The 23,313-nt window shown below is 42.9% G+C and overlaps 1 protein-coding gene across 1 annotated transcript; it reads right to left on the bottom strand.

The window, feature by feature from the left end:
- Positions 1-1,968: 1,968 nt before the first annotated feature.
- WEE1 (WEE1 G2 checkpoint kinase) lies at positions 1,969-23,106 on the bottom strand. The gene is made up of 11 exons (XM_085648163.1): positions 22,159-23,106; positions 14,062-14,270; positions 13,668-13,734; positions 13,403-13,575; positions 12,307-12,428; positions 11,419-11,565; positions 10,375-10,470; positions 9,973-10,058; positions 6,131-6,301; positions 5,859-6,004; positions 1,969-3,332 (listed from the first exon to the last, which is right to left on the bottom strand). The coding sequence occupies exons 1-11, from the start codon at positions 22,681-22,683 to the stop codon at positions 3,179-3,181; spliced, it is 1,896 nt and encodes a 631-aa protein (XP_085504289.1). The 5' UTR covers positions 22,684-23,106; the 3' UTR covers positions 1,969-3,178.
- Between the last annotated feature and the right edge of the window lie 207 nt (positions 23,107-23,313).

Below are 23,313 nucleotides of genomic sequence, written 5' to 3'. Positions count from 1 at the left end.
TTAGTCTCATAGGCCAAGCACTGCTTCCTGTGGCCAGTGTCCTGGCCACAGGCATTTTCAGGTATTTGGTTTTACTTTTAGAAACCCCCACCCTGTAGTTCGCTTTAACCCACTCAGCCTGTCACTTTTGTTCCCCATTGAATAAAAACTAAGCGCTATAACGCGGCCGATGCTGGCTGTGGCATAGCATTTTGTTTGCTTGGAGCCCTGTTGCACAGCAGCCCGTGCTGCTGTGCAGTATCTTTAAAAAACAAGCATTGGCATAGCAAATAGGTCTCGCCTTTGGGACCTTAGAAGTGTTTAGTTATCCAGCACAATATCCTTGGTGCAACAACATCAAGTGTTGCATGGCTAAACACTTATAAGGTCCCAAAGGCGAGACCTATTGGCTATGCCAATGCTTGTTTTGAGTGAGTGGCTCGTACAGGTATGCCACTGTGAGGTAGAGATGTGGTGAGAGTGGATGTGGACATGGTGGAGGTGGAAATAGTGGACGTGGTGGTGGAGGTGAACGTGGTGGTGATGGTGGACGTGGTGGTGATGGTGGAAGATGTGGTGATGGTGGAAGATGTGGTGGTGGTGAACATGGTGGTGGACGTGGTGGTGATGGTGGAAGATGTGGTGGTGGTGAACATGGAGGGTGTGGTGGTGGTGAAAGTGGACATGGTGGTAGTGGATGTGATGAGGACGTGGTGGACATGTGGTGGATGTGGTGTCTATGGTGGTGGAGGACGTGGTGGTGGTGGACGTGTGTTGGTGGTGGACGTGCGTTGGTGGTGGTGGACGTGTGGCAGTGGATGTGGTGGTGGTAGATGTGGTGGTGGACGTGGTGGTGGTGGACCTGGTGGTGATGGTGGACGTGGCGTTCAAATAGCTGGCACATTTGCAGTTAGGATCCATACAGCATGGTGATACAGGACATTTGCTTCAACAAAACTTCCACCGTACAAGTGAAATATTAGATGCTATTTAATAAGACACATACAAATGAAACGCATTTCAAATATTTTGACAGTTTGAAAAATTAAGGGCTTTCACTTTTAATTTTCCCAAAGGGAATTGATTTTAAAAAGTGCTGTCAGTAATAAAGTTAAATCGGGGACATGAGTCATCCGCGAGATGACAAAACAACGAATGCACGCGAGATAGGGGGAATAGGAGGTGAGCCCGGGAGCAGTGTGTGCATGAGCAGTCCGCTCATTTTCAAGCACTGCACTCGTGCTTGTGGCGCGCCTCTGCTCGTTCCTGCAAGGTGGATGGCGCCACAAGCGTGTGCTTGAAAATTAGCAGAGCGACGGCTAAAGGCCCTCATATGCAGCGCATGTGCGCTGCGTAGGCGAGACCTAATAAAACATTGACAATGCCAATAGGCCTCCCATAGAAAAAATGTATTGACCTTGCCAATGCTAGTTTCTTGCAGCAGGCAAAATAGGTAAATGTGTCCCAAAAAATAAAAAATACAAATCGGCTTACTTTACAACAGAGGGTTCCATCAGGCACACCACACTTGACCACTGCCTATTGTAATCAAAACTGCTAAAGGATGAAAACGTTAAATTTTGAATTTCGATTAAAAAAACCAGTTAACCACGGATTAAAAATCTTCCAATTCCTAAGGATTAACTGATAAATGTTTCAACAATCGAATCATAATTTCAAAAACGTGTTGTGCTGTTGGAGTCTGCTTTGCAAAAATAAATATGCGCCATATTCACACTTAAGAATAAAAGAAACCCTGTACACCAGCAAGGGGGTGCCTTAAATTTGTAGTGATGAAATTTACTATCAATGCCAAAGTTCTTTATTTTTCAAAGTTCAGCCCAAAGAAAGACTGGTTGGGAAAAAAGATTTTCTCTTGGGAAAGGGCAATAAATTACAGAGTTCAGTGAAAAAGAAGGCTACAAATAATACACAATCTGATAACCTTGATCGAGACCCAGCCATTTCCCCAAAAAACACTTCACATTCTTTATAGGGGATAAAAGGAACATTTACAGAACTTTATTTGACAAATATAAAACAAAATAAAAACAGTCAAGACCGTTCAGCTATTACACTTTTACAGTTCAAATGACATGTGATACTAACAAGCACAGGTGCATTGTACAACGCACTAGCTTTAGAAGGAAAACGCTGCCTCAAGCAGAAGCAGCCTTTTTTATTCACATAATTTTTTTCAAACAAAAGGCCTATTAACACAATGATTGTTTTAATGCTACAAATTTACAGCAAATGCAAAACGAACTAAAATAGCAGCAATATCACAAGGCACGTATTACCATTGGTTAATCTCCAATGGCGTTTACTATGCCAACAAAGTGCTCTCAGTTTAGTATAAAAGTAAAATTCACAAGAAAAAAACCCAATGTCACACATTGATCAAATCCGACACCCAGTTTCTTTAAACATTATTTTAGAAACACTTTTCTTTTCCAATTCCTGAATACAGACATCTTTTTTCACCATTGCACAGGGTGAAAATGGTAGGATGGGAAAGAAATCAAATGTAGTAAAATATTATTTTAATATGCCGGAGCAAAACCACAATAGTGGTTAGTACTAGGATGATTTAACTAATGTGGAAAAATAAGGCTTCTTTACGGCTAGGTCTGTTCTGGTCCCATATATTGGGTGCACACAACCAACACAAATTTGCTGATAGGTGTGGTTCGTTACAAAACTTGCAATAGAGAAAATATTTTCCACCACAGTTAACAAAATAATTGCAGACACAATGTAACAGCCTTTCATAAAAGGCCAGTTTCAAGGGCGCCGGACTTCTGTGTTTAGCAGTCTTCAACTGGAGATCGCCAGATTTGAAATTACACGTCAAATCAACTAAATCACAGGTAATCTACCAAATGTTATGGTATAGTGCCACAGTTCTCACTCCGTCGTGCCTTTTCTACCCCAATAGAGGTCAACATTCTTGGTTCTAAATAGACCAAATTAAGTCTGTTTTTATGCTCGATACAGATACACTCTGTAGTCCACACGTTAAAAGCAACAGACTCCAGTTTTAGCAGTTGACTCAAGCCATGTGAAAATTGTCAAATAAACTGTCCAATCAGCGGCATCCTTCAGACTTCTGAAGTCAGTCCTGCAGCAAGTCGCTATATTTCAATATCTGCTTTTCTGATTCAAAGCTCCAATGTCCAAGTCTTGCCATCTGAATATTTCAGTAAATCGTAAGACTAACAGAACGGTTCATTTTCTTTCCAATGAGACGAGATGTTCGACTAGTTTGTGCTGTGGATCTTGTCGTCATTCGGTCGGTGAACAGTGCTCTTTCTTCTGCAGCTGCTTTCGCGATCTGCGCTTTCTTCAATTCTCTGAAAAGAAATATGTAAAAGTTTTGTAAGGAAAATTTTAAATTAATTGGGTTAACTTTAACATTCATTATGCGCATGGTCAATTACACTCCCGGCGACGGGTTGTCCCGTCTGACCTGCTAGACCACTTTAAGCTGGTCTATAGAGGTGGCCCACATTATGGGGGAGGGGGGGGGGGGGCTAGGGGTTGGGACTTCCTCAGCTGCAGATGGAGTCCATACAAGAATTGGAGGAGAATCTCTCCTTGGAGGAGGTGGGTGCCACCATGAAGGAACTTAACAAGTCCAAGACGTCAGGTGGTGATCGATTCCCAGTAGTTATATCGCGCCTACTCTTCCGTCCTCAAGGGAAAACCATAGAAGGTCTAATCTGGAGGTGAAGGAGAAATGTCTTCTACCACAGACTATGAGAGAGTGGGTAGTGTGTTTGGTGTTGAAGCCGAAGGGGGGGGGGGGCGAAGAGATTCTGCAGACCCTTCTGCATACAGACCCCCCCCCCCCCCCCAATTACTAATACCGATCTTAAGGTATTGTGTAAAATATTGGCGGCAAGACAGCGTGGAGTGGTCCGAAACCTGGTGCACAAGGACCAATGTGGCTTCAGCCTGCACGTATCACTGCTCACAACCTCCATAGGTTGGCCCAGGTTCCATATGACACTTTGGATGGGGAGGTAGCCTTGGCTTCCCTAAATCTGTGTGTGTGTAGGGGGGGTGGGGGAGTTTGATATGGTGGAGTGGGCCTTTTTAATGCCAGTACTGCGGGGCATGGGGTTGATGTAGAACCGACTTCTGAGCTTGGACACAACTATTGTACACTTAACCGTTCATACGTATCGAGGGGCGGCCAGTGGGAACCAATGCGGGAGACACTACCCACATTGTCTCGCTCTATATGCGGATGATGCACTGCTATATGTGTGTGTGTACCCGGGGAGTCTGTTCCAATCCGGATGCAGTTATTGGATGCTTTTGGTAAGGTCTAAGGATCAATGTCTGTAAGTTACTATTGTTACCTTTGGGAGGCTTGATTGGGAAGCTGCAGGACAACGGTGGATCTCTGGTGGGAATCGGATGGATTTCGATGCCTGGGGACTTGGGTTATGCATACGGAGGCCCCGCATAAATGCCAGAATGTGAATAGGGTGCTGACAGGTTTGGAGAACTCTATTAAATTCTGGAATAGGCTTCATCCTCTCGGCGATGGGTAGGGCGGCCTGCGTGGAATTGTGCACAGGTTCAGGATTACTGGGGACAAGGGGAGCCATGTATAGAGCTGGCCACTGAGATTTGAATCCTATGGATGCCGCTCGCCTGTCTATTGAGAATGGTGGTGCGACCACTGAGATTTGAATCCTATGGACGCCGCTCGCCTGTCTATTGAGAATGGTGGTGCGGCCAATGCGATGCAAGATCCCTTAAAATGGGCCCATTTGGCCTTAGTATTGGCAAAGAGACAGGCGGCCACTGGGTGGATGGGTTCGGGGTTCCCACTAATAACACACTGGTTACGAGATCTGTTGGGGGTAGCAGAAGAATAACACATGAGAATGTCACGCACATATGAGGGAACAGCTGAGGTCATTATTTTGTGGGCCCAACTGCTGGGTATGTTTCAAGAGGACAATAATAAATCCTCAGAGAGTGGCTCGAAGGCGGGGGATTGATTGAGAGAGAGCTAATGCACAAGGAGCTTGTCGCTTTGGTTTTAGATCTGCATGGTTTGAATTATCATCAGATAGGGTAATCCCATTCATGGATCCTGTATATCATTTGATTGTAGCTGCCCCTTTCATATTTGACTTGTGAATCTGTATGGGACGGTCAACACACATTGTATGGTTTGCTTGAAACCAATAAAATACAGCTAAAAAAAACTTTCTAACATTCATTTTCTCAGCTGTGTTGTATTACACAGTTTTTGTCTAGTGACGCATTTGGCAATTGCTTGTTCTCTTGGATTTCGGCAAGTGGATGGTATGACCACTACAACAGCCTCTGAAGGCATTATTCCAAATGATACCTCCTGTCGGGGGAATGGACGTGGTCAGAAAGGGAAGGATCTTGCACCCCTTCATGAATCTAAGTGCATGCATTGTTTGATAGTGAGTGATTGTTTGTGACCTCTAGTAGAAAATCTGCCTAATATGAGAGTACGAGACAAAAGGTACGTTTGAGCATTGGTGGGACTCTTGTACTGCACATTATCAACATGCTCAATAAGTAAAACGTGCACAACGTTGGAAGTTTTCCAATTGCCATCCTCGTATTAAATGGTATCCAACTGCCATTAACGGTTGCATGATTAAGAGAAACGCACATATTTGGTGTACAATTCTAAGTTCTACCTAGCAATACTGACATTATTCAGGACTTTTGCCGTGCAAGTGACCATGTTCCTGGCAGCAACACGCACACCCATACATTTCACATTGGCCTCAATTATGGTGCAAAATGCCAAAGCAAGGGACTGTGTGGTAAATAGATGTGAGAAACATTAAAAAGGTACATTAAAAACTGTCACTTACTTTTGTAGGAGCGCATTTTTAAACTTTTCTGCATTAAGCTCTATCCGTAACTGGTCTGCGCTTTTCCTCGCAGCTGAGAGCAGAACAGAGTGCCTGATTAGGGCTAAGGCAGAAGGTCTTCTTTCTGGGTCTGGATGAATCATAACCTGCAAAACGAACAAAATTTAATATAATGGGAACAGTAAACGAGTTTGTTAAAAGCCCTGAAAACCATGCCATGGATAATCACTACAACCCTAATTGCCACCCAGGTAACTTGATGCAAGCCTTACTTTTAGCAAATCTAAGAGATCTAGAGACAACACTTGTGGTATTTTCGGTAGTCTTCCCTGTCGAATTTCATGCCACTGATCACCATTAGTCGGAAGCGGTTCAGATCCGGAAGCACACACCACAGTTAATGCCAGAGCAAAAATATCAGCTTTCGGTAAATTAGTATAGTCCTAAAAGACAAAAAAAATATACATATTTGTTCAGGTCAAGAGTACCACAATGACACAGTTCTCTTCTTTGATCATGCACCATACTGTCCCTTCATACATTCAAGAATACTGTCCCTTCATACATTCAAGAAAGAATAAACGTTTTTGCCCTGTACAAAAAAAGTCAGATATGGAAACGGGGTGTTTCAGAATAGATTACTTCATCAAGTGAGAAGAGAAAAAAAGAAGAAAAAAAAACGATTTTATAGGTGTTAGACCTGTCAGCCTTTTGGGTGGTCCCTCCTCATCATTATTTATTTTGTCCCACTTTTGCCTCAAACCCTGTTTGAATTTTTCCTTTTTGGGAACCACCAGACTTTTTCGTGTTGCTACAGATTCAGGGAGCCATTTTAGCTACCCCTGAAACTTCTGTCTGAGGGCCTGAAGCACAAAATGGTGGCCTCCTGTGACATCACCAGCATCCACTGGAACCTACCAGCACCTTCCAGAACCTTCCAGGAGATTCCAGAACTGTGTGACAGTTGGAAACCGTTTAGAATGTTGGGAGGATAAGAGAGGCGGTTGGCAGTTGGAGCTGGCAGTTGGCACCTGACTGGTGAAGAGAGAGGAGCACAACAGTGAAGGAGGAAGGAGTGAAGCAGCAGGGGTGGAAACTTGTGCCTGGAGTGGGGTCCATAAACCCACCCTTGATACTTGTCCCTACTGATGGATCCCAGCCTATAGCCCTGTGTGGGAAGAAGTCAGAAGAAAACCTTCCTAAGGACCTGGACAGCAGGAACAGGCCTTAGAACCAAGAAAGCAGCAAGATTCTGACCTGAGAACTGGTTTCCCTGGAGCCTGGCGTCGAGTAGCCGAAGACCTGGAGCCCGAGGTGGAGAAGCGGCGCTGACTGAGGTAGCAGACGTCGTACCCGGAGCCGCCTGAGGTCGTAAGAGGGCGCCGGCGGAGGTCGAGAGGAATACCAAGGGTCGAGAAGGAGGTGAAACCGAGGTCGAGTGAGCGGCGTCATCGGAAGGGTGAAGTCCGCCCTCCGGAGTCGTCGGAGACCGAGGTAGAGGAGCACCGGAGGTCGGGAGTGAGGATCGCACTCCGGAGTCGCCCGGAACCTGTAAGGAGGAACACCGGAGGTCGGGGGTGAGGATCGCACCCCGGAGTCGCCGGAAGTCGACAGCGAGGCCAGGCCGGCCGACGTCATCGGAGCCGAGTGCGCCATCGGACCGGAGCCGCCCGAAGTCGACATCGTGAAGAGACTGCCCGACGCCGTCGAATCGGAGGTCGAGTTCGAACCGAGGCCACCGACATCGGACCGGAACCGCCTACCGGCGTCGACAAAGAACTGACACTGTGCCGAGGCCGCCGAGACCGAACCGGAACCGCCTCACGGCGTCGACACGACTCCAGCGGCGTCGGAACATCAGAAAAGGGCAGTAAGTGGAGTAGAGGGCGCCTAAGGCCCTGTGGAGACCTGAGAGACTACTCTGAGGGGCTAGGGAGGTGCTGAAACCCACCTGACTGTGCCTGGGGTGAACTGGGACTAACCTAGAGAGGTTGTGTGGAGAGGGAAGCCAGGGCATTGGAATTTCCCCCCTTTTGATCTACCTCAGTTTAGGCCTCAGCCTTTGCCTCAGCCAGGGAGTAGCCCCCCTCCAGCCTTCCACACCCTACAAGCTGTACCTGGGCCAAATCAGCCCTTAAGAATTGAAGTGTCATCTGATTCACAAAGTGTACTGTATACTTCTAATTATTTATTGGGGAAACTGTATTTATTAAATTCTTATCTATTTAATGCTGCACTGTATTTATAGGTCCACAGGACTTGTTGGTGTACAGTATTTATTGGTACAGTATTTATTGGTACAGTATTTATTACCTCAAAGTATTTAATTGTCTGTATATATTGCACTTGTATTTATGCCCTGTTATTTATGATCACCCCTATTTATTTCAGCAAACAGCAAATATTTATTTGACCTGCTCTATTTAAAATGTATATACTGTGATTGTTATTTATTTTCCCAATCAGCAACTAAGAGAAGAAAGATAAAGAAAGCATATTTTCATAATTTTTACGGTGTAGAGTCGTTTTTGGAACGGATGCACGCATGGTTATTGTATGGGTATATTGTATGCTTAGCACTGCGCCCGTTTCCTGACCACTCGAGCCAAGCTACCCCGTTGTGTCGGGAAGGTCCACCACCACCCTGCGGAGTGGGAGTGGGCTGTTTCCAACAATAGGCTATTTGGTAAGTTTACATATGTGGAAAACAATCTGCTAGATTAAGATACTGCATTCTTAACATAATCGCTTATGTATTTAACTATTTTAAAACAAATGCCGTCGCAAGAAAAAAGGGGAGTGAGAAAATACATTAGCATAAGAGCTCATACCTGCCTCAAAAAGTGGCTACGTTGGATTAAAGAAATTAACCATTACAAAACCTTAATGTAAATGTAGAACATGTGATTTAAGTCTAGTTCATCATCATGGATGTGCTTTGCTACATCAAGATCAGACAACATCCCCGTTTGCAAGATCCCGGAATAAATTTTCATAGAGAATTTTCTAACTAGAGCAAAAAATAATAACTTTGCAGACCCCTAAAAGTTAAGAGAATGACAACTCTTATTCCCTTAAGTAACCAGAGGCCTCTCACTGTCCCAGAAAACACAGTATCGTCTTTAGCAGTTCATTTTTTAATGGCGAGACAGAAAATGCTTGTATAGCTGTACGTGTAAGATTGATAGAAGCCACATCTGGTATGAAAGCCTGGGTGATGACAGCTTATATTCTACTAAAGCTAGGATCTCTCCCCACATTTAACAAGCACTATTGCTCCGACTGTACCTAAAACGTACACCCTGGTAAGACAAGAACCTGCTTACTCGTTTTATTTGTTAGACTGCCCCTCTCCTGTATACTTGGTGTTCAGGAACGAACCTGCTATCCTGTACTGTTTGAATCACATAATTCACTATACACCCCCCTTAAACCAGAGAATCAGGCTGTGGGCAATATCAGCTGTCATGCAAATCTATCAGAACGTTCTGGTCGGCGAGGACTCTTAAAAGTCCTCCAAGTACAACAATACACGGTGTAATTTGAGAAGAGAAGGCTGGTCTCAACCGAAAATTAGAACCATCCATTGATCCTGCTCGTTGCTAAACTTGGAAGACCGAAAACTCCTTGGTTTGCTGATGGATGGCTGGTATGTTATTTGGCACATGTATACCTTCTGCAAATGTAAAAGCTTCCATAAAACATGTGTTGTATTTAGGGGGTGATTCATAGAAATACAAACATGCTGAAATTCAACAAAACGTAGAGATGTTTCTAAGTCAAAGGCAAACATTAAAAGGGAATGGTAAAGGCAGTAATGCAGTAAAGCAGAGCTTTCAATTCTCCTTTTGCTGGAAAGGTACCCTGAAATATACCCCCCCCCCACCCCATTTCCAATGAAACCCAACCCAACTCATAGATGATTGCCTTTGATATTCAACATTGCACCTCTTCATACGTGGTGCTCCTAAATAGCATACTCGTTCTCCAAAACATCTTGTGAGAGGTAGAGCAGTCAGTGAACGCTAGAAGAAAAGGCAGCACATGGAAATTCTCAGCAGTCTTATCTAGGTAGAGAAACAACAATTTACAATACTTCAAAACCATGTATTACCTCTTGTAAAACTTCATTTGCCAGGAATCGACTGTCCCCTTCCTCTACCTGTGGACTGGATATTCTTGTAACATGACCAAGATCCCCTATAAACATAAACAGAAGAGGGTGATCATTGTACTCAATATTCTTGTAAACTGCAAATAGTTAACAATTGGGAGATTTCAACTCCAAAGATACCAATCCCTCAGAAAAACACTTTAATCTAATCTAGAATACAGGAACAAAAGGGCACCGTGGTAAATTGTACACAGGATTCAGCATGCCGAGATGAAACACCCAAGAAGGCCAATTACTGTTACCTTAAAATGTAATTAAGGAGGGAAGCTTAGTCCTAAAGTCTAAGCCAGATTATCAAAACCGGTACTTACTCTAAATTTATGTGGAGGCTTTTTTACTTACCTATTTTAAACATGACTTTGCCAGATGAGCAGTAATCATCATCAACTTCTTCTATTGTTGAATTTGGAATGGCTGTCCTGGATATAAAAATGTTACCTAAAGAGAAAGGTTATGTTAAATTGTGATCTATAAAAACTGTCAAACCAACATTTTGGTAACATGAAGTGGGGCTCTCATAAGCCAGCCTAGACTCTATTACAGTTACCATATGAGATAGGACGTATGCATGTTCCTGAACTGAAGGTACCAGAGTTTGTACTAGACTACATCCCCCAGCCAAGGAGGGGCTGAATTACTGATGGTGGTTAAGGATGAAGCAACGTTTGTAGAATTAGACAGAAGTGGCACCTCAAAGTGACGGACAGGTCTTAAAATAAAATAGGTCATAGCCTTATACAGGAATCCTTTTCAAACCGGTGGAAAATAAATATCTTTCAGACACTTTTGGGTATTATGTGGCAGCCAAGCCCCTGGATTCCTTCTAACAGCAATTTTAAGCAGCAGCTTCAAAATTCACAAATAACTTGGAAATGCCTCTATGCCACCCAGTTATCCTTTGTTTTGAGAACTGGCTCACCAAGCAAAAGACTGCTGTTACAGCACAAAGGACCTTATAAATCACCGGGGTCCTCCTAACAGAAGAGTGAGCATTTTGTGTGCTACTCACGGAGGAAAAAAAAAAAAAAATTCACACGTTTAATGATAAGGATTAAAGATATGCAGAGCGCGCCCAGGCACCATAGCAACCACTTTGTTACAGCCTAAAATCCCACTTACGTGACTTTTAGAAAATAATTGTTTAGTGGAAAACTGGTCTTCAGTGACTATGTTTGGCCACAAATGAAAAATAAGTGTGCAAACAAATGCAGAAATAAAATTTTTAAAAAGGTTTTACATAAACATACAACAAAATGAGTAGAACGAATCCGCAGTGTGTATAATATATATAGTTGGATTTTTAGCTCTAGAGCAAAAACAACCACCAACCACTTAAAATTGCCCATTTTGCATATTACTTTGTGAAAGATCTAGGCAGACACTTACTAGGTTTTATATCCATGTGCACCAGTGACATTGTATGAATATATTTAAGACCACTGGCCACCTGTAGAAGCAGGTCCTTTAGTTCCGATTCTGTAAAGTACTTCATATTTCGGTAATTTTCACTGATGGCATCGGCCAAACTTCCACCTGTCAAAGGGAAATAAAATCAAATCGATAGCCTCAAACTCTGGTCCATATCAACAACTATAAGCACACTGCTAGCAAATTCCTATAAATTTCTGGATTGTAAGGACTTCCGTGCTGACAAACCACAAAGATTCAAGAAATTCCATTCTGCGGAGCTGAATTAAAACCTTTTAATATTTTAGAACTATGTTAGATACAAGTACAGTTTACACTCCAATACCACAAATATCTTATTTAGTTTGAATATATAGTCCTCAATTGGAATGCAGCAAGAGGCATATGGAATACAGGATCTACATCTCGACTATCTTCTGGGGTCATGCATTTCTTTATTTTTAACCAGTATTTCATTATTAATGTAAAGCTCTACTGTAAACACTCATTCCTCAAGGTCAGTCTAAACACGAGCACGATATTCAGACACTGGGTGCACTGTACAGGCAGATGTAGCCATAGTTGCTTTACTCATGAAAGAGATTGAACTTAGATCGATGCAATCCAAAACAAATAAGTCTGACGGCATTAAATATTTTGGTACTCCTGTTGGAAAGAATTGTGAAATAGAAAAAGCTCTGAAAAATAATCCAAAAGCTTTTGATAAACACTGAAACGGGCTGGATTTTTCATCATGCAAATACTTTTGAATTCTACTTCTTAACCAACTGGAAAAATACATGGACATGCAAAGCAGAAGGAAAAAAAAAAGAAAAAAAAAAAAAAGAAAGAAAAATCAATACGTACCATTACAATACTCATTCTGTATTAACATATGATCATCTTCAGCCCATGCAGAGTAGTACCGGACTACATGCGGGTGCTGTCCAAGTACAGCATGTGCATACACTTCCCTTAAAGCATTCTGCCTAAAACAAACAGAATAAGATTTTAAAATGAATAAACAGGGGTCTTAAGTGTTCTTATTTTTAAGACGACTAATCATGAAAAGCAACTGTTTAAACCAAAACATTACTAGCTTTTTGTCACACAGATAAAGTCTAAGTTAAATCTAACACTGACTTTCTCATAGGTATGGGCGGACCCGGACCGTGGCCCGAGTGAAGGGAGAGGAGCAGCGAGGACACAATCTGGCGATGAACATAATTAGATAGGGTAATATCTTAGCAGGCAGCACTGGGAAGTCCACAATGGAGGTGAACTCGAAACTGCAGCACAAGTATAATGGAACATGTAAATTATGAGTAGGAAGTTCCCCTACGCAATTGCCATCCCCCCCCCCCCCCGTGCTGCTAACATACAAAATAGGCACTGTGGAGGCCTGACGACACTTGGGAAGCAGCAAAGTCCCTACCGACCCCCACCCACCATCTATCCCGCATACCCCTGACTTTTATACAGGTGCTCATGGCACAACTACCTGCCCTAAAACTCTCTGCACAGTTCAAAGGTTAATAAGTTGTTTACTTTTTCCCATTCTATATAAACTGAAAGACATCTGCCTGAAGGCCCCCTTTCATAGATACACACCGGCCATAGACAACTCCTCAGAAATAGAATAAGAAAGGTAGGAGAGGGATTTACCATCACTTGACCCACCACATACATAAGTCCTTGGGTGCATCCTGACAGTTTATTAGGAACTTGGGAGGGTTTAAGAAATGTATAGTAGTGTGCAAATATATATGCATGTTGTTGACCTGCTGTACTCAAATTACGATATGTACTGACAGTTATTACTCCCGATTGATAATAAACCACATGCCATTAAGCTAATAAAGAATTTGCTCTGATGTCCGCTTGTTGAGGCTATGAAAGAAACACAAATATAATCCTGCCACATCCCTGCAAGTACAAAACATTCCTTTTATCCAAAACTTACTCATCAACTGAGCCAGCCAGGGGCTTTTTTGATCGCTTTATGGCATAGATGCATCCATCAAGTCTTTTTACACACTTGAACACTGATCCAAATTCCCCAGATCCAATCTTTTCCAACTCGTGAAATTCAGTTGTGTACCTCGATTTCATATTGCTTTCTGTGATTGTGATCCTCTTGGGTGGGGACAAAAAGAAAAAGCAAATTAATTTAAAACATACTTTTATAGTGAAATTTTAAACATAAGACAGGAAAGCGTTTCCTATACCTTGGCAGGTCTGCTATTCTCATCTTCAAGCTCTCCATCACTTGCTTCCATGTCCTCCTCACAGGAGCTAAAAACAAAGCATTTCCATTAGCTATAGTACATATGCCCCAACGTTGACGCCATTACTTTTGAAGAAACTGGAAATTAGATTAAAAAAAAAAGATATCGGGATTTGACAAGCTGAACAAATAAAGATCCACCATACTCTGGATTTAGTGCTGCATAACATGTACTAAATGTCTTAGCTGTTATTATACCAGTGGTGGCAACTGGGCTGTGATCTCAAAGAATCTTGAAAATTAAGTTATGAAACAAGAAGCAGAAAGTACAAACTGGTCCAAGTTGATAAACATTAGGCATGAATCAAGGAACAAGGAGGAATTATTATACTTACTCATTCCTGTGTGTCCTTTTTCGCCGTTGACACTGTCCAGCTGTGGCTTGAAGTATAACCGAGTCTGGAGTGAATGGATTTATGTTCACCTGCGGCGTCTTGTTAGTGCCAGAGTCCTGCTTTTCCAATTTCTCCCCGTTCCTGAAGAGTGACCCACCTTTGCTTCTGAGAGAATTGGAACCTAATCCACGAGCTTTTGAAAGCAAACTCTGCCGAAAGTAATATGGAAAAGGTTCAAAACGTTTAAGTCTCTTGTATTAAGATTTTAACAGCAAACTATGATTTAATAAAGTTCGAGAACAGACAGATCTCTAAAGCAGTAGTTTGGGAATTTAGCTAACACTCAAGCCATACAGTTGGCAGCATAATACAAAGCCAAGACACAAAGATAAAACCAGAAAACTCAGCTGAACATGCATGATGGGGAGGGCAATCCATGGACAATTCCACAAAGGTGAATTCCCTGCCAGCACCACACTGGATGCATGTTTGCTTCAGTGGGGAAACTACAGATTGGGTACTGGCAAGCGGAACTTGCAGCAGAGTTGTTCAAAAGCAGCAAAGGGACAAGAACAATGTTGCCATGGACAGCACAACAGAGCGGAGAAAATCAGCACATCATGTCAACCGTGTTATGCTCCATTACCTCCATATGGTATAACTAAAAGGTGACAGTGTAAGAATTCGCTATATTCTTCACTTTGCCCCTAGTTACAGTTAGGAAGGCCCATATGTCGCTACTTTAGTAAACCTACACCCTGTATCAGACTGATTTCTTGCAATTCAGTTTTAATAAACTAGCAATGAATGAGCGAATTATGAAAATGGAAAAGAATACCTCGACTAATATTTATTGTAAATTAAATTGTCAGACAGTAAAAGGGCGTGCATGGACTGTGTAAAAATAAGACTCGGTTGCTTCCCTGAACTGAAGTCCAGTAGCAAAAGATGGTTCAGGTAAAGCGGTGCAAACACGTCTGCGAAGGGACAGGATTACAGGAGAGCTTGTAAGAATATTAGTAACTACATCAAGAAGAAGTTAAGCATAGTAAAATTAATTTGGTTACAATGTCAGAAATCAAAGGAAATGGGTCAAAAATGAAGGTGGATGCTTTCAAAAGCTATTAACCTGTCACACCCACCATGTCTGAAGGCAAAACTTATTATTGGTGGATTGAGATCTACAAGTAAACTGTCTCGCATCGGAAATCAACTAAACTAAAAATATGAACATAAACTTAACACGAATTCTTGAAATTCACTCCAGTTCTTGGGTAATGGCTCATTATAGAACTCAGTAAATTATCTTCATGGGAAGTGACAAGCTCAAGTTTTTACTAATAGTACCAAAAAACAATGTTCACAAGGACCTCATTCATCAAAATCAATATAAATTTCTGCAACTATATTAATTGCTCTGAATAAATCATAAACTAAAGTTATCAATTAATAACTCTCCATCAAATCCAAAAGTAATTCACAATATTATTTTCTTCACACAAGTTAATTAAAGCCCATAAACCTGTTTATGGGATTTACCTAACTTCAGCCGAAGTAGGCGATTTTATTTATGCAATTTAAGTATATATCACCAGTTCATTTATTATATACAATCCATAAGATATTTACATATTACACATTTAGCAACCAAATGTGAACCCCAGTGATGTGACCATAACCTATTTTAGTGAATATTTGTGTGACATAGTGAAAAAAAGGGAAACAGGTTATTGGTAAAGTACAAAAGGATGAGCCTAATACATTAATGATGACTTGTTATATGCTCTCTCTCGTCTGTTGTCGACGGCGTTTCGACCCACTTTAGATATGGGGTCTCATTAGGACTGGGTTCTGGGGAATGATTCGTTGATCTTGTGGGTGGAGTGTTCTGATTGGAGCTACTGTCGGATTAAAAGCGTCCTATGATGCATGATGTGATAACCACATGTTGACCCACAATTTTGGCACCACAGGTGCCAATCCATAATGTTGGCATCTTTGTGGTGCTCTTTCGAAAATAACGGTCGGCTTGACTAAATGCAATGGCGTTGCTCTCTCGATTGAGAGCAGTTTATTTACAGACCCTCTACTCGGCCCCAATTGTATTTTCTAAGATACGGAACTTGATATTTTGCTCCTGTATAAGTCACGGTCGACTTCAATGAATGAGTCGGACTTGAAGTCTGCCGACTCATTCATTATATACTTAAATTGCATAAATAAAATCAGATACTTCGGCTAATTTTAGGTAAATCGGATAAACAAGTTTATGGGCTTTAATTAACTTGTGTGAAGAAAATAATGTGAATAACTTTTGGACTTGGAGAGTTATTAATTGATATAATAACTTGTTTATGATTTATTCAGAGCAATTAATATAGTTGCAGAAATTTATATTGATTTTGATGAAGGAGTTCCTTGTGAACATTGTTTTTTGGTACTAATGTACTTACCCAGTTCACGAGGACATATGGGTTGCTCTTGTTTTCTAATATACAAGTTTTTACTAAGCCACCTTCGACGATGCAGTAGGGCAGTTAAATAATCTTCCCAGACAACTCACATTTTTAAAAAAAACACACATTATATATATATATATATATATATATATATATATATATATATATATATATATATATATATATATATATATATATATATATATATATATATATATATATATATATATATATATATATATATATATATATATATATATATCTCTAAAAACTCCACTCAACGAATGAAGGGGACCGCACTCAGCAAGGTTCTCGGAAAAATCTTTAATTCATTATGTCCGAGATAAACGCCAGGACGCGTTTCGGCATTCGCGCCTTTTTCGACTTAGTTACAGAGTGCAGTTTTTTTAGTACAATAATATCCGGATCACCGTTTTCAGTTCCGGTTCACCGGTCATTGACATAAACAAAAGACTTGCTCAAATAAATGAGTTACAATATAATAAAGAGCATGAATCTCACACAATTGCATACATAAGTCATGTAATTTCATCCGGATCGATGTTATCGCTTCCGGTTTAATTCACCGGTGACAACATAAACAAAAGGCATACGATAATAAATAAATCACATTTGAGGCAATGAATATTAATCTTGCGTAATTTCATAAATATGCAGCCTTCAGAATTCAAAGTGACCATAACAATAATATAAGTGAGGTAGCGATTCAGGATGCATAAATTATACGGCTTTAGTATTCACCCCCCAGCCGGGCATTTCCTCGATGATGGCCCTCTGGTGTTTCCCAGTATTAATCTCTAGCATGGGACACTATTAGCCAAGATAATCGAACCAATATAAACTCACATCGGAATCCTAAGCAGAAACTCGTGTATTGTAGTATTACTGATTAAGTGAAATGCATGCTATTCAGAAATCTGGAGAAGTATGATGAGTCAGCACGGTGGTATGTGAACCAAAACCATTGATGAGTCACCATGACTCGGCGAAAGTGTCTGAATATCGAGACTATGGAAAAAGGTACAAACAAAGCCTCTTTAAAGCACCCTTAATAGACAAAGTAAAAGTCACCTCCACTCTCAGAACCCAGTTACCTCTCAGAAGACTTGACTTTACTAAAGTTTCACAGTGCCCGCTGCCTTTCGGCTAGGTCAGGGCTGTGCAAATACATCATATACCCAAAGCACAAATTGTGCCAATGCTATTCAAACAAGCATTGGCAACAAAAGCCTAAAGGGGGTAAATGCATGTAAACAAACACGGCATTCACAAACGTTATTGAGTACCTGTCCCATGGCTTTTGCCAACGATCAGAAAAAAATAGCAACAGTGATTGCTTTGGTAAAAAAAGCGTGAAACCAATGAACAAGTCTACTTTTCAAATGTAAAATAGTACTTTATCCATTAAATGGAAGCATGTCGTGAAAATGGGAAGATACACTAAATAGCCTATAGCACTATGCAAGAGTATTAGAGTGGACTTTGGCTCCATCCAGGACTATGTCTTAAATACTGGTGACAGTAAAGCGCGCATACCTAAAACCACAAACATGGGCAACGCCAATAGGTCTCACCCATGCGAAATACTGGTATTCTCAACTTTAATTTAGCCAAGTTTTCCAAAGCCAACCAACATGGACAGCAGATGAACACAGAGCGGGGAGAAGTACACGAGGAAGCCAGCTGGAAAAGGTGCACTGTGGTAGAATTCTGAAACAAAGCAAAAAAAAAAAAAAAGTAGCACCTAAAAAAGCGAGACGTGGAAGGATACATGCAAGGACATGGGCGGGGCAATCAATATATGAAAGGAAGTCTACAGCAGCTTACAAACAAGAATCAAGGAAATGAGAACAAAAATGAAGCCAACCAATGGTAAGTAAAGGACGGGGGCTAAGCCGTATTTATCAGAAGGAAGAAAAAAGAAGGGGGGGGGGGGGCTCTAGCAAATGACAGCGTATGCACTGTCTTGGGCAAGACCTAAAAAATGAGGACTGAAGACTCCCTTGATATCAATAACATTCTCATTTCTATTTCACAACACTTCAAAGTGTCTCTCAATAGTTCTCGCTCTATGGGGCATATCAGCAAGGTGAGGCGATAAAATTATCGCCGCTTTTCGGCCGCAAAAGCGGCGAAAATTCTATCGCCTAATTAGCAAGCTCAAGGCTAATGCGTGAAAACTTGCGTTAGCGTAGGAATACCCAACGCCCAGCTTTGCATCTCTAATGAGATGCAAAGTGGGCGTTCCTGACCTCACATGACAGGAGCGACATTTCTCCTATCATCAAGCCCCACGCTGTGAAGCATAGCGACAAGAAAAGTAGCGATAACCCCTGTTATCGCTACTTTCCTTACGCCTGCTTCAGGACTGACTTAGCCATGATATCCTATGGAAGGTGGATATCATGGCTAAGTATGTGAGGCCCTATCATCAAGCTAACGCCACATTGCGCGAGATGATCGCTGGGTTTCCAGCGATAATCTAACGTTAGGCAGTTAGCGTGAGGGTTCTTACCGCTTTTGAGGTAAGCGTTGCTAATAGCACGCTATCTGAGCGATAAAAATCCACGCTAGCTGGCGATAATTATCCCAGCGCTAAGTGATAATTATCGCTGGTTGTTGCTGATATGCCCCTTAGTGAACTAGTTGGTTAAGAACAGGCAGATCAGAGGAAGGAGGGGAGGAAAATTTGGTGCAAACATTCGCCCATACTTCCCTCCCGCCTACCTTTAGTAACTTTCAACACCCACTCGCCAATGACACATGGAGCAATTTGGAAACCCAAGAGTTTAATTGCCTCAGGTTAAGGGCAGTACTAGACAATGTAAAGGATACAAGTTGAAAGCGATTGATCATTACATTGCTATAGGACTGCACGCCAACCAGGACATCAGTATGTCAACACAGTAGGATTTAGGGAAAGCTAGCTCAGTATTTTGCCACATTGGGATTGATCAGTAAACCTATCCACCCATGAGAAAAGTTGGACTGCTTAGGTTAGAACATCAAACAAAACATTTTATAGAAACCTGTAGCATTGACGGTTCAACTCTTTAAATTGGGGAGGATGCAAAACCTCAGCAAAAAACACACCCATAAGGTCCGCTCTGCATGATGACTGCACATATAACTGCAATTTTGCATCTGTGATCAGGTATTGCCTGCATATCCCATTTCTTATTTAGTAGTTACATTTTTTTAACATTTAAAAAGATTCACAACCAAAAATAAGAACCCAGCTATACCGAGGAGACTAACTACATAGGCGAAAAAGGCTTCTTGCAAAACCCTCACCCACCAGGGATACAGCTTGGTGGCATGCTTCATCATCGGGTCCATCACGTTCCGCTATTGATCGGGCTTTCTGTAACCAACTGGTTATGTGGGAGAACTTGAATGATATACGCAGCCTGGCTACCTAGTTAGGAATCACCCACGGGGGCAGCATTTACATAAGACCTAAGGCTTCGGATAAGTGTGATGGGTTTGCCGAATCATGTTGGATGCCATGCCTTAGACATTTTTAGGTTAATGGGTCGCGTTGTTTCAAGTTGGGAGGGTGAGTGGATATTTAACCAAGTAATACATTTAGGTACAGTAGGCTATCTAAACTGGTATGCAGCAGACCTGGGATTCCTTGCGTTTTACTAAAAGGACACTGATGCAGATTTGATAGGGTTGCGCCGGGTACGATTCTTGTTATAACCTGGCGTATGCACAAGTTGTTTTAGTCACATGTTCTCCTTGGTCAGGAGTGGGTTTCTTTAGTGATGGCGCAAGATCAAAAAATTGGCTTTCGTTACTGTGACACTTATGTGCAGCTTCCACGAGCAAAGGAGTAACATGTTTGGGCAGTTCAAAAAAAAGTACAACCCCCCCTCCCCCCACAGTCTTCTGTGGCCGGATTACAAAACTGAAGCACTACTCAAAATTGTAAGAAACCACAACACTGCAAATATGCAGTACACGCTGCGATGATAGGTGCCCAGACGAAGCCAAAACGTTTAAGGTTATTTGCAATCATCAGCTACGAGGACTACCTGGCAGCTGTCGAAAATAAAAGAAAAAGGCATCCGTAAAAAAATGACCATAGGTACCAAAACACTACTCACTATAAAAATTAAAAAACCAACACGATTAACGACGGGAAAACAAACATGTTAGTAATTGTAGAGGTGCCAGAAGATCCGAGCTAAAGAACATGCCTATGCATGTCTGTCTGGGTAAAAGACTGGGTATAACACATGAACTCCGACGGCCACCAATAAGAGTTTAATTGATCACGCCCGCCGTATTTTACTTAATACTTAAGTTGCGTTACACCTGAGATTCAGGGGTAACAGCTTGATGTGTAAACGGGCCTCTCCCCATGGAGGACAGGGAGGTGGGCATCAGTAGCTGTGTGCGACTGATAATGAGGTCTGAATTTATCATTTCTACGACTCAGCGAGGGTACTCCGCAGACTGTACTACTGTAAAGTCACCTCTCGTATCCCACGGGGCAAGAATGTAATGGAAAGGTGTCGCCTTTGAAGCATCTTATGTAATAACTAGGATGTGGGCCCCATATGGGGGTGACAAGTGACAGCTGGATGTGTATTGTTATCTCACCTGTGCTCCAGTGTTAAGTGCATACGTGTGTAACCAAGTGTCACTTCGGTAGCACTCCACGTGAGTGGGCCACAAGAGGTATCTGGGAAATATGCAACTTGAGCCTTACCTCTCCAGTGACCAAATGGAAACTAAACAACAATAACCAGCGATATGTGTGGTGTCAGGAACCATTGATGAGCAGTCTGGGAAATTTACCCAATGTACTATTTGGATTGCAAGGATAATTCGAGATATACATGTAGAAAGTGTCAAAGCTGCACTTGCTCAAACAGGGTGGGTGTACTGCAGTAACTAGAAATATGTACTGGGGTGTCACGTTTGCGGGGGGCAGTGTTAGGTAATATATGTTGAGCTAAATGTCACTTCTACAATGCTGCGGTGGAGGGCATGTCACTTGCGATAACACGGAAGTGAATGTCACCTCTACGGTGCCCCGTTGTGAGCAATCACTTGTAATGGGATGAAGTCTAATATGCAACTGCGAACAGTAATTCGGGAGTCATTTGAGGTGCAAATCGTGTCCGGTGATGGAAAAGGGACGGATGTGGGCAAGAACCAAGCGTGCATTACAGATAAGATCTGCGGCGTTGTGGTGATGGCTCAAGCGACTACGCATGGTCCATGTAACAAGGTGCTGCCGAAAGCCTGCTTAGGTGTCTGAGGCAAGTGATGGGTGGCTGTACCGATGACAGCCTGGGACGAGTTGCCGGCTGGTCAAATCCATAAGGGGGCTACGACAAGCCATTAAATAGGAAAGATGGCAGGCCTTCTTCGTAGGGTTATGCCATGCTGCAAGCGGTCGCTTGGTCTTAAGTGGGCGTGGCAAGGAGGCCCAGCAGTTTACCCAAAGTCGGGGACCACACTTTTCTACCAACCCTAACGTTTTAAAGAAAATGTAATCAATAACACATCCATACATTCCCATACAGAAATTCAATAACTTTGACGACAGCAAACGTTGGTGTTCAACACCAACCACACGTCCTGCAGGACTGGCACTCACCTTGGGAGTGTGCGGGGTATCGAAGAGTCGTAGCTTGCGGAAAGTCTTGTGCGGGGGTGTCCCTGGGCAGTCGGGGATAGGGGAGCTGGAGCCCTCGCGCTGCTCCCGTCGGTAACCGTTCCGTGGAGACCGGATCGGGGAGGTGACGGCCCCCCCAGCCCGCAGCGGGGAAGGAGATGAACCGCGCATGAAGCAGATCGGGGAGCCGTCCATGAAGTACCGGCCGGGAGACTTGACGGGCGAAGAGATGGCGGTCAGGAAGTAGTCGTGGGGGGATTTGACGGGCGACGAGGATCCAAAGCCTTCTTCCTCCCAGGAGTCAGCCTCGCATATCTCTTCCTCCTCTGGGGCCCGCTCCTGCGCCCCCCGACACAGCGGAGAGTCCGACTCCTGGAAGGCCGAGTCCTCGCCGGTACTGCTGCCACCAGCATCTTCGTCATCGCTGGGGGAAAAATGCAGCTTTTGGCGGATGGTGGGCGCGGCAGTCCTGGGAGAAGCCCGGCACCTGCCGAAGCTCAGGCTCATATCGACGGTCAGTTCAGCAACCACAGTCCGGTGAACAGGAAGAAGGCTCGGTAAAAGGAGGACGAGAAACACCTCAGCCACCGCTCTACAAACTCTATTCGGTTGATCTCTTCTTGTGGAGAAAATCCATGTCCCGTTCAGTAGAACTCCAGCTCCTCAACACGCCCCCTATCAAGATGGCGGTCCCGGGACAGGCAGCTTTATCGGGGAGCCGTAAGCAGAGACGGGGCACCAGACAACGGGCGGTAACTCAATCACCGACAATAACAAACACCGCAGACAGACCCAAATAACGTAATCACCGCCGTGGGAGGGGCTGGGAACGCAATACAACTGCTCGGCCGTTTGTTTGTTTATTGCGTCACGCACGCCTTCCAGTCCACGCATAGGTGTCTTTGCCTTTTCCCGCGACCGTTACACGTCACGTGGTTTTGGCTTTCGACCAATGATATTCCGCAGTGAGGTTTCAAAAGGAAGGTGACGCCACCACGCAGAAAAAGGCGGAGCACGCGCAACGCCCATTTGGCGCGAAATTGATTTTGGTACTTAACTGTTGAGGGACGGTTGTATTTTTGTGAAAATATGATTATGTAATGACCAGTAGTTAGTACTCAAGTTCGAAAGGATTTT

The sequence above is a fragment of the Triturus cristatus genome, chromosome 3_2 (genome assembly GCF_964204655.1).
Source record: "Triturus cristatus chromosome 3_2, aTriCri1.1, whole genome shotgun sequence".
Taxonomy (NCBI): domain Eukaryota; kingdom Metazoa; phylum Chordata; class Amphibia; order Caudata; family Salamandridae; genus Triturus; species Triturus cristatus.
Note: the sequence above shows the minus strand (reverse complement) of the source record. Positions and strands in the feature narration are given on the sequence as shown.